Source organism: Hibiscus syriacus, unplaced genomic scaffold, assembly GCF_006381635.1.
Source record: "Hibiscus syriacus cultivar Baekdansim isolate YM2019G1 unplaced genomic scaffold, ASM638163v2 tig00111064_pilon, whole genome shotgun sequence".
Lineage (NCBI taxonomy): Eukaryota > Viridiplantae > Streptophyta > Magnoliopsida > Malvales > Malvaceae > Hibiscus > Hibiscus syriacus.
Window position 1 is genome coordinate 230,485 of NW_024062968.1, and position 11,711 is coordinate 242,195.

The following is an 11,711-nucleotide window of genomic DNA, read 5'->3' on the forward strand; positions in this document are numbered from 1 at the left end:
TCTTCGAAATAAAAGTGGTAGTCTATCTCAGAAGTTATTTTTATTTTTGGTTTGTCTTATTTTGATCATCGAAATTCAAAAAGTTATATTTTAATCACGTAAGTTGCGCACGAACCAACTTACCTTAGTGGTTAAAGAAATCGTTGTTGTTCCTAGTGGTCACGGATTCGAGCACCAATGACTGCAGCAGGATGATTGTGCGTTCATTGTCACCTTAACTTAATAAAAAAATATGTAAGTTGCCAATTTGTTACAATTTCATTATCGAGCCATTATTTTTCGTTACTTTGATGATATGCTATGCTAGTTAAAATGTTTAATTTCTTATTTGACTTCTAAATTTTAGATAAAATATCAATTTAGCCTTAATTTTTTAGGAGAAGTCATTCAAAAATCAAGAGTTTCTCATCAATACTAATTTTTATAAATATTTTAATTAGATACCAATTTTTCTAAGGAAAATCTCATTAAATCTTTTCAAAATTTTGACTAGGCCCCAAATTTTTTGGATTTTTTCATTGAACCCCTTAACCTTTTTGAATATTTCAATTCTGTCCCTCAAAACATAGTAACAAAATTCTCCACCGATTTGATCCATTAGGTTTATCATTTAATTCTTCAGGGCCAGTTTTAGAATGCTTTTGGTATTGGGAAAGTGATTTTTCATTTAAAATCATGGTTGGTGAAATGATTTTCAATCTAACCTCAAATTTCTAGCTTTTACTGTAGAAAATACTTTTGAGTGAAATTATATTTTTATCCTAAATTATTCAATTTTAATTTATAACATAATACCTAAAATTGACATTTTATCTTTCTAAAATCACTTTTTTTTTAACAATTCTAGATATTTAAATTTAAAAATATACTTTTTAAAAACACTTTTAAAAGTAATTTTTTTATCGTATTTTTTCAACTTACTTTTCGAAAGTAATACCGAATTGGCTCTGAGTGTTGTACTTTTGAAAAGTACAAATATTACATTGAAGAAATAGTTTAATGATATTTTTGGCTCTCGAAATTAAAAAAAAAAATCATTTTAGTTTTTCGAAAGTAATACCAATATGAACCGTAACTTTTAAATAAAACTATATTTAACCGCTAAAACCAAATAAACTAAAAGCGGATTAAACTACAAAATTTCCATTAAATGGATTTTATTTATTCAATCTAATTGACTACGTGCTAACCTCTAGTCCAATTGGACGAAAGGACCATAATTTTCAAATAAAAATATATAGAAAGCCAATGTCTAAAAAGGCAATAATTAAATTTCAAAACAACATTTTTAAACCTAATATTTATTGTTTTAAATATATCCCCGATAATGAAATTCCATGGTACGATTTGAATGGGTTGAAATAAACTTTCCATTCCCAAGAAAGAGAGGGAAAAATGCATATGAAAAGGAAAGGGTGCCTCAATGGGATTTCTCATTGATCATCCACTGAAGCTGTGCCAATCCTTTTGCATCGATTACATACGAAATCTGCTTCGACTCAGCCATCACGATCGAAAAGAAGGTGGCCGAGCTGCCAACCTTCGAAGCTGCAACCTCAAATTAAAACCATGATGCAACTCCAACGTAACATATTAATCACTCCCTTCTAGGGCTGTGAGCTCCTAGCCATCATCATCCGCTACTTCATCCGATGCATCAATGACCTTCAAATCTCCATCTAAATCTTCTGTCTTCTTGTAGTTTAATGCCGTTATCATCTTCATATGCATCATCATCTTCATCAGAAGCTTCCATTGATCCTCCATTCCGGTCATTACAAGCACCATTAAGATCTGGCTCCCAGTTTCCTTGCTCATGGCATTCACCTTGGGCATTATCATCCGACTCCTCTTCCATGCTGTTACTATCAGGAGGATTTACCACTTGCGTCATTTTGAATCTTTCAGCTCTCCATTCTTCATCCAAGTCTCTTGCAACAGATACATCACTGGCCTTAGGTTTAATCACCTCACTCAGAGAAGCCACCATTGTATTACCAGAAGCTCTCCTTTCTGTTCTCTTTCCAACTGTCCGGCAATGATTTCCAGAATTCTGACCAAGTGTTCTTTGGTCGTGTTGTTTCAGGTGGAGACTCAAAGTATTCTTTTCTCTAGTACTTTGCTTGCTAGTACGATGTTTGGAATTAGAAGCTCTCCTCTTCGACTTTTTACCAGATCCCCGCTCACGACCCCCTTTTCCCCGCTTATATTTGTTGCACTTACTGTTATTCAGGTCAGCAAAGTTTTCTGCTCTCACAGGCTCATCTTGGTCTAGTTTTTTCGATACAGGCCCTTTGTTCTTGATGAAAAGAGAGGTTCTTGAAGGAAGCTTCTACATATTTGACAAAATTAGTTGGCTTACATTTCAAAAAATAAATGACCAAGTCGAATAAGATGCAAACACATGGTAAAATGACTGGAGAAAAATAGGTGGCTAGTGAGATTCTAGGCAAATTCACAGAATGCCAACATCTGGAAATACCAACATTTAACTGTTAATAGAAAATAACAAAATTATACCCATTTGCTAAGGAGGGGAATAAAAAGGCATTAAAAATACTCACTATATGTGTTCTAGCTTCCCTGTTCTCAGCTGGTTCAACTTTCTCCTGCTTTATATACATGATGGATGCATCAAGCACCAGAAGCCTTAAAGCTACAGCTGCGGTAGTTTGGGGTATCCATGGGAGGACAGAATCAGTAAAATCATCACTCTCTGACTGAAGATTAGAACCCAATAATTCCCTTGTTGTCTCAAAGAACGGCGATAAGTGATCTTGCTTTATGGCATTCTCAAGGTGAGTCAACATCTGCAACACCAATATGACATTTGAGTGAGACCAAAATCAGATCTATATATTTGATCATTTAATAGGGGCAACATCATAGGTTAATAACTAAGGTCTCATATAGTATCAGGCTCATACGAAAAGGCTATAGCTTCTTTCAGAAGAGAACCTCAGCAAAATAAAAATGATTAAAATGAGAAACATGAGCAAAGAATGTGACAAATTGGTTAGGTAAATGCGACAAACTAGGCTAAATTCTCGACTTAGGATCCTATATTTACAGAACTTTTCATTTGAGAATATACTATATTCCTTGATCTATATGGAATATTAACTTCTTGGAATTGTCGAGTGAAACTATCTACCATTAAATATAACCAATAACATCTATGCCAAATTTCTTTTGTTAGACAAATTTAATAAACTAAAGGTCCCCGAGTGATCAAAATAATAGGTTAGATCCTCAAATGAAATTAAGTGCAAACGTCATATACTAATTTGCGCACATATCCAGACTAAAAATGATGATAACCTTCAGGATTTCATCCACAGAAGAAGAAGCATTCAGTTTCATGCCCCAAATCTTTCGATGGCCTTCAGTCCAAATTGATTCAAGGGCTTCTGGCGGAACAGATACCTGCCAAGAGAAGTTTTGAAACCAAAAGACATAATAAGACCAAAAACTCAAATTTATATAGGGAAGTCATCATTGGGATGTTGCTAGTTCACCTCAACTAAAGCACACAAGGACTTGAGCAAGCTAATTCCAGAGGGAATAGAGGAATCAAGAGTACAAGTATACTCGGTGTGTAACTTCTTGTTTTCATTGCATTTATGTTCCAAGAAACTAAAATTCTTGTTAATGGAGCCAAAAGTCTGGTGGCAGTGAGAACAGTGCATCTCCTCTGGGACATCACAAACAACAAACAGCTGCACACTTCTTTTCTTCCCATATTTCATGGCACACAAAGTTGAGCAATTATAACATTCTTTCCACATCCACCTCTGGAAATCCTGGTACCTATCCAAGGCTGACTTCATCTCATTTTCGTTTGTTCCAAGCTGAACTTTGAAAGAATATAATGCCTCTGATGCATCAGAGTTCAACCCACATATAGCATCACTAGCAATGTTAAAACTGGCATAAAAGTCAGGACTGTAATCTATTTCAGAAGCCTCATTTTCAGTGGAGCTTCCACTTCGGTTAATAGCTGCTACACACCGTAAGTTCCTGCGAACATTTTCTTTGAAGGAACTTTCAATTTTTTGCAACATAATCCTTAACTGGGATTCTCTGATTCCTCGTGCATCCAAAGTTGACAAGAGAGCATCAAAGGCCTACAGAAAAATTGATTGGATACACAAGAAATTATTTGACTCGTTCTAATAATTCATCCCAATATATATAAACACAGTTCCCTTTCTAAGTATTTAAAGCATACCTCTTCAGAATCAATCACCCTCCAAACTCCCCCATGTAATTCAACAAATATCCGGCCAGTACAAGGATCGTTTTTAGATGCAGAAGCAACAAACTGCCAGTATCTATTACATCTACGATCTAAGCCAAGAGGCAAAGACCTGTACGCATAAATCTCTTCTGCTCTGTGGGAAATGTATGATTTCAATTGTGCGCGTGATCTTTTCAAAGCATATCCGTGCTGCTGAGCAGAAAAATCATCTGGACCCATCGAAGCCTCTTGAAGTACCATAGTCCTTTCAGCAGGATGTCTATTGAGGCCATTCAGAAAATTTTGAGAGCATGGAAAGGGTTTTTGGTCTTCTGGATTGCTTGGAGATAACTCGTCATGTTTATTATCAGCAGAAGGAAATTGTCTTTGACTGCCCTCCATAGGATAATTAGGCAAATGAGCTTCGGGCTTCATTCCTATCACGGATGAAAAATCCACTCTAGTAATGGTTTCTTCCTTCACTAGACTTCTATCCAGCTGAGCCTCAGACCACATTTGCTTTTTAAGAGCATTCACTGCTTCCAAACGATCCTGTAATTAATAAATCAATTTAGAGCGAGGAAAATGGCAAGTGCCGGTCAAAGCAACATCACAATCAAATTAAACTGTAGTTAAAGATCTACCTCAAGGGCAGTGCGGATAGAGTTCCCTTCATTTGCGATACCAATTAAAGCAACAAGGGCATTAAGGCGCTCCTCAACACTAAGATGAGAATATTCACCTTCTGAAAGACCTTGAATCCATGACTCACCAAACTTGCTTTCATCAATTTCAATATTCTGTTGATCGGGATCGCCTGTTCCATTCTCCTTACCAATAACACAATGTGCAGTATTACTTGTACCATTGGAATCCTTCATGCTATTCGAAGGGACAGATAGAAGATCCTTATCGAATATACCTGGAACATTTACTGCATCATCTGATGAAGTATGGACTTTTTCACTTCCTGAACAAATGTTTACTTCATCCTTATTAGCATTTGAGGGAGTAGCAATATCAACTTCAGGATCCTCATCAACATCACCTTCAGAGTCTTCATCTCTTTCGACCTCCTCTTTTTCAACTTCATCGGCATCTTCTCCACCTAAAAGCCCACTTTCAAATTGTTGAATTTTCATCCTTGCAGCTGCAAATATGGCCTCGGCATCAGAAGGATCTTTCCTATATGCAGATCTTAGACAATAAGTTGAAGGCGCTGTTCTTTCAAAAAGCTTAGCATCCCTCGTCAAAGCAACCGAAATACAAGCTTCAGGCCTTTTGCTAGTTGTCAGGTCCCGAAGTCCAGATTTCTTGTAGGAAACATGTAATTAGGAACAAGTGCGTAAACCATAAAAACCAAATTGACACCTTAAGGAACACAATCCAAACTCACCTGAATCTTATCTGCAAGTTCAAACACTGTTAATCCTTTGCTTCCCTCAAGCGAAAGAACATGAAAAGCTGCAAATTTGACAGTTCCAGGTGTCAAACGATGTCTTGATTTTCTTGGAAGTAACAGACCTTTTTTTCGCATCAATGCAAAAGCATTCTCAGCTGCTGCACCATTGCGTAGAGTAGAAACTACATCTTCACAACCTTTTCTCTGAAGGTCCTGACGCAATAATAAACTCGGACAATAAGCCAATATCCATAAGCTGTTTAAAATCTGACGGTACAAATCACTGAAGCAAATAACTATTAAAGATGATACAAAATAAGCATGGAACTCTAACCTACTATGATTAAGTAATATCCCGACAGCAAGCTGATACAAAATACATTAGCAAAAAAGCAATTCAAATTCATGTAAAATAATTATTGCCACAAATACAATGACACAGGCCATCTAAGTTGCTTTCCTATTACATCACCTATTAAATATTTATCTCCATCTTAACCATCAGAAGTGATATTTGTAAGAATCATGGACACAGGTATTCTTATGAGGAGAGTTCCAAGCAATATATCCAGCCTTTAAGCATTTCCATTGTGAAACACCACACAGACAGAGGTGTATATGTGTGTGTGTGTATATACACATATATACAAGCACAGATAATACACACATACACGCAAACATGCACGCTGAATATGTAATAGTAGAAATAGATGATTAAACCTCATGGTTATCACCCGTGTATGTCCATGTAGCACTCTGTTTCTTCAACTGTGGTCCAAAGCCTGCAGATATTGCTAATTGCCGGAAAATTTCAGGCCATGTCACTGGATTCAAGTGATGCTGCCAACTGCGGATGTCAAAACCCCAGGAATATGCCTAGAATTTACCAAATGTGAAATGGCTCAGCAACAACAAAACTAAACACCATGACAAATCTTTACACCACTTACCCCTTCAACAATCTGAGGGTGTCCACCTTCAAGATGGGAAGCACTGTACTGATTCATCCCTAATCCAGTCACAGTTGTTCTTGCAACATCCTCAATATCTTTTATTATTGATTTCAAAAGGGCAACATGAATCTCACCCAACAACCTTGACTCCTGATATCAAAATGGTAAGAATATCAAAATAGTGAGCGAAATAAAAACAAAGCTAGAGATCAAAATATTGCATTTGAAACTTACATAGTCGTGTAATGCTTGCACAAACTCATCAAGGGTAAATGGCCATAGTCTAAGAACATCAGCAAAAGTAATAAAAAATCTCCATGCCTGATGACAGAAACCGTAGCATCAGAAGTAGTACCTTAGAAACTTAGAATATGTATAATTTTAGCTTAAACCATTTATGAAACAAACTGCAAAAATATGAAGTGCATAAGAAAGAGCATTAGGGTTGTAACTTAAAGCACATGAAAACTGATAAGTATGTCCTACCATGAGAAGATTCCCAACATTCTCCTCTGAATCGATCCACGGATGAATTGCAAATGGTCTTTTCAGTTGCACAGACTTGGGGGGAAACAGGCTTAAAGAATCTAAAACAGAAATATTGGTGTCACTATCAACTTGAAGGCACTAAAGAAACAAAATAGATTGCAAAAGAACATGACCCAAAACAATGTAAAAATCAAATAGTTCTTGAAAAGGAATCAGAAACAGTTGGAGAAACATAAAATAATCTTATTACATATCCAACTGAAAGATATACCAATTAGTACATTATCATATCCCCCTAACCAATAATTAATTCTAATAATTTAAATAAAGAGACAATAATTTTTTTCCCAACCAATCTAATGGAAAGCATTTATCATGTTAGTGGCATCCAATATTATGATTGTCATGTTTCATTTTTTAAGGGGGAAAAGGTCAAGGGTATCTGACAAATGTACTTTTTAAACTGTGAAGCAACTAACTTAAAATACTCGATATCAGGGAATCCATTTCAGTTAGAGCCAATTATTTCAAAAAGGCAAAAATTGTGACAATTTTAGCTTTTTCTTCCTCTCATTCAAAAGACGCACCAATCAAGTAAAAATTAAATTAAGGCAAAAAATACAAATTTCAACAGATATTTACCTCTAAATGACTCAAGATTTTTCAAATTATTTTGATCAAGATGAACGATTGATGATATTCCTTTGCTAGCAGCAGCATACTCCATGAGTTCTAGCTGTTCATCTTCGAGAAGACCCATCGACTCTTTTGCAATTTTTCGTGCAGTTGCTTTTTCCCTGGCAACCCGACGTCTCTCCTCCTCTTTCTCTCTTTGAAGCTCTTCCTTTTGTCTCTTTTTCTCAGCCTATAAGGAAAATCTCAAACTAAAACCAATGACTAGAAAAAAGAGAGAGTTCTCTTCATTTATGATCAAGGCCACAACATTATCCACAAAAACTCAGACTAATGTGTTCTCAAGCTTACTCTAACATATTCTTTCTGCAAAATCTTTTGTCTTCTTTCTTCTTCCCGCTGCTTATCGCGCTGCAATCTCTCTTCTTCCCGCTGCTTCTCACGTATCAACCTCTCTTCCTCCTTCCTTCTTTCACGCTCATGCCTTTCAACTTCTTTTCTCATTTTTTCTTCACTCTGATAAAAACAATTTTCATAATATGAGACAACAAAGAGGAATCCCTATGAAGCCAAATTCATGGTCAAATAAAAAATTAATAATCAGAAAACCTTTCTCCTTTTATTATCTAGTTTCTCAAGGTCTTTACAAATGCCGTCATCTTGTGCTTCAACTTCCCTAGCAATTCTATTTTCATCACTCTACAAGAAGAAAGGTGATATACAATTAGAATTCATGGAAGGATACAGAAATAAATTATACATATGCTAACAAGATAGGCACCTTGCGCTTCCTATTGTTTCGTGGATCATCAAACACTTTAGAAGATAAAGAAATGATTCCCGTATTGTGTTGTTGAGGTAACTGAGGAACTTGAGATCCTTGACCTTGGATACCATGAACCCTGGACAATGGTTCCTCTCCATGCACAAATAATATAGCTCCACCTCTTGTACCATTGACTGGTGAGTCATAAAAATGAGAATGAGTAACTTGTCCGCATGCATCAGATCTAAGACTTGAACGATGTGGAAGAAACTGATACTCATGAATAGCACTCACAGCAGCCTGGGATTACAGTTTAGATGATTTTAATAAGTCAACCCATATAAACCATGTTAACTTTTCCTTCCCATCAAAGTACAACAAATAAGCATTTAAAATATTTAAAAACATAAAATTTCTGGATCAACATATATATATATATATATATATATATATATATATATATATATATATATACCAAAGATTGTAATCCCAGCAGCATATTCTTTTTTTTAATAGTAGCAGCATATCCATTTACGCATCCTAAACTGGTCCATATTTAAAGGGACATATAGAATAATAAAACCCCAAGCAGAATTTCTATCAAAAACCCTAAAGAAATCTGCGACTCTAACTAGTCCTAAGCGAACTATCAATCACAAATCGCCATAACAATCACACAAAGCATTATAATTTCTAGATACAATGACAGTTAAATGTAAATGTGAGTTCAGGAAACCAACTTTACTTGTGTGGCGATCATATAGTTTGCTCTCATAAGGTTGTCCAGACCTCTTATGCAGCTCTGGAATAGCTATTCAAAAAAAATAAAAATAAAAAGAAAGAAAGAAATACGTGCATTACAATCTACATGGCCGACTGTATAAAATTATAAACTGCAGTAAACAACATGTCTAATATATCAATCCATGAAAATACAGCACAAATATAGTCTACATTTTGCAAAAAAATATAAATTCTATTAAACAACATAGACAGACATCTTACTTTTAAAAGAAGAGAAAGTACTTTTACCTTCAAATGCATCGGGAGGTAAAGGATCAAACTCCATTCCCAGCATAGGCCCATCATCCCTCAATGGTTGCCCCAACTGTGCCTCCACGCAAGCAATTGCTCTGAACTCCATCATGCCCCGAGAAGAACTACCCCCTAACTTCCTGAAGTCCATACACGGACTGGATCCAGAATCTGAGCCAGACTCGGAGCCCTCGTCTGAATCCGGCCCGACCCCGATATCATCAATAGGGGAATCCGGAGGCAGCGTGGTGCCTTTTTGAGGATTCTTGGAAGGAGTTTCTTTCTTTTCTTTCAATCTCCGATGACAAAACCACGTCTGTAACTGCCGGTCCGTTAATCCTAGTTTTTCCGATAATTCACCTCGCGTCGCTTCCGACGGGTACGTCTCCACTACAACATTTAAAAAAAATGAACAAATAATAATCATTGAAAGTGAGAAGAAAAATCAATAAGTAGAAAAGGCGGATGAAGAAACATACAAGCATAGGCATCCTCGAGAGTTTGGAGTTGAAACGGAGTCTTCATCTGTCGTTTAGGCTTAACGTAACCTTCATTAGAACTGTTATTTTTATTTGAAACTTTCCTTGGATTAGTTTCTCCTTCTGAACCAGACTCCATTGGAAGAGTTCCAATTCCCAGAATCCAAGAAGAGGAATTAGGGCTACAGAAAGGACTTCCGCTTTCCTTCGCCCTAAAAAACACGAGACATCGTGAAATTGAATTAAGGGAAAGGACGAGGATTGTTATCGAATTAAAGGAAATAATCAAAATATTAAACAAAAAATCAACAAAAATAAAATAGGGAAATCAGGAACAAAGACTTGTGTCAACTACTAATTAATCATTGGTTTAATGCCATATAAGATCCTTCAATTTTTAAGAAAATATTAATTTGATTTTAAACTTATATTGTATTTAATGTAAACTTTAATTGATAAAAAATAATTTATTTTTTATTAATAAAAATTGATGTTAAATATTACGATATTACGTGATAATTTATGATATTGATATGATAAATGATGAAGTATGATGATAATATAATAATGGATAATAAGATACATGATGATCAAATTTAAAAATATTCGATCATATCTATTCACAAAATATCAAATGACGATTTCATCCCATTAACAAGCTTTCTAAAGATTTAACATATTCGAATCACTTTAAAATAATTTCTACACTCCTAACTCAAATTGATGTTGTCTTGTTATTATGATGGTTGCTTCTGAAAGCAAAAAAAAAAAAAAAATAGAGGTGCAAACTAAGATTCATTAGCTTTAATTTGTTGGAGACTATTTTTTCTAATTAGGTATAATGATAAAATTACCCTAACATTCGTACAAATAGTTATTTTATTCTATACTTTTTGGATAAAATCCGTTAGTTTATTAACGATCAACTCAAGTTGCTGACGTAATAACTTTCTATGTGTTCAATTGTTGATGTAGTATGTGTCACATCATCCAAATCGATGACATAACATGTGTCACGTCATTCAAGGTAATAATATTATATGTGTCATATCACCCGAAAGGGATGACATGTCATGTGATATATTAGGAATTGGATACATGCGAAAATACCACGTCAATTACATAGGTTGATTATCACTCAACTAATTGTTTTTATCTAACGTGGTCTATTTTGATCAAAAATTAAAACGTTATGATTAAAATACTCTTAAAAGTGAATAAATGACAAAGTGACAATTTGTACAAATATTAAATAGTAATTTTGTCATTATATCAACCTCATAAGAGATAATTACTTTGGTGTATGAATGATTATATTGAAAATGTGTTTGAGAATAAACTCATATTAGCATGAGAAGGACCTGTACAATAAATAAATTTATTTTTTAATAGATGTTATGAAACTTCTGCTTAATAATAGAATTATTACACCTACCTTTAAACTACATCAATGTGATTAGTACAAATATTATTTCAAAACATTAAATTAGCTTTCCTAAACATAGAGGAACATAATGATAGTTGAGATTTATTGATTAACATCATATTGGATAAACTACTAGATGATAATTTACATTTTAGTTATGTTTACTTTCTATCATTAATTTTAAAAACTTATATTATTGATTTTTATATTTTGATCACTGAATCGACAACTCTTGTTAATTTGACGGCGTGACACGTGAGTAAAAAGAGTTGATTTCTAAGTTTTATC

General features: G+C 34.7%; 1 protein-coding gene across 5 annotated transcripts; it reads right to left on the reverse strand.

The window, feature by feature from the left end:
- Positions 1–1,285: 1,285 nt before the first annotated feature.
- Positions 1,286–10,222, reverse strand: LOC120151665 (homeobox-DDT domain protein RLT1-like). 5 transcript variants are annotated; one of them, XM_039164043.1, is made up of 18 exons: positions 9,998–10,221; positions 9,516–9,908; positions 9,224–9,294; positions 8,499–8,783; positions 8,327–8,416; positions 8,069–8,233; positions 7,727–7,949; positions 7,082–7,182; positions 6,830–6,916; positions 6,593–6,745; positions 6,363–6,518; positions 5,637–5,855; positions 4,885–5,553; positions 4,232–4,792; positions 3,519–4,127; positions 3,322–3,426; positions 2,580–2,810; positions 1,286–2,332 (listed from the first exon to the last, which is right to left on the reverse strand). In XM_039164043.1, the coding sequence occupies exons 1-18, from the start codon at positions 10,134–10,136 to the stop codon at positions 1,658–1,660; spliced, it is 4,932 nt and encodes a 1,643-aa protein (XP_039019974.1). In that variant the 5' UTR covers positions 10,137–10,221; the 3' UTR covers positions 1,286–1,657. The 5 variants fall into 5 exon arrangements, with proteins under 5 accessions (XP_039019974.1, XP_039019972.1, XP_039019975.1 ...); XM_039164041.1 differs by having other exon boundaries at positions 2,565–2,810; XM_039164042.1 differs by having other exon boundaries at positions 1,658–2,332; positions 2,565–2,810; positions 5,637–5,846; positions 9,998–10,136.
- Positions 10,223–11,711: the final 1,489 nt, after the last annotated feature.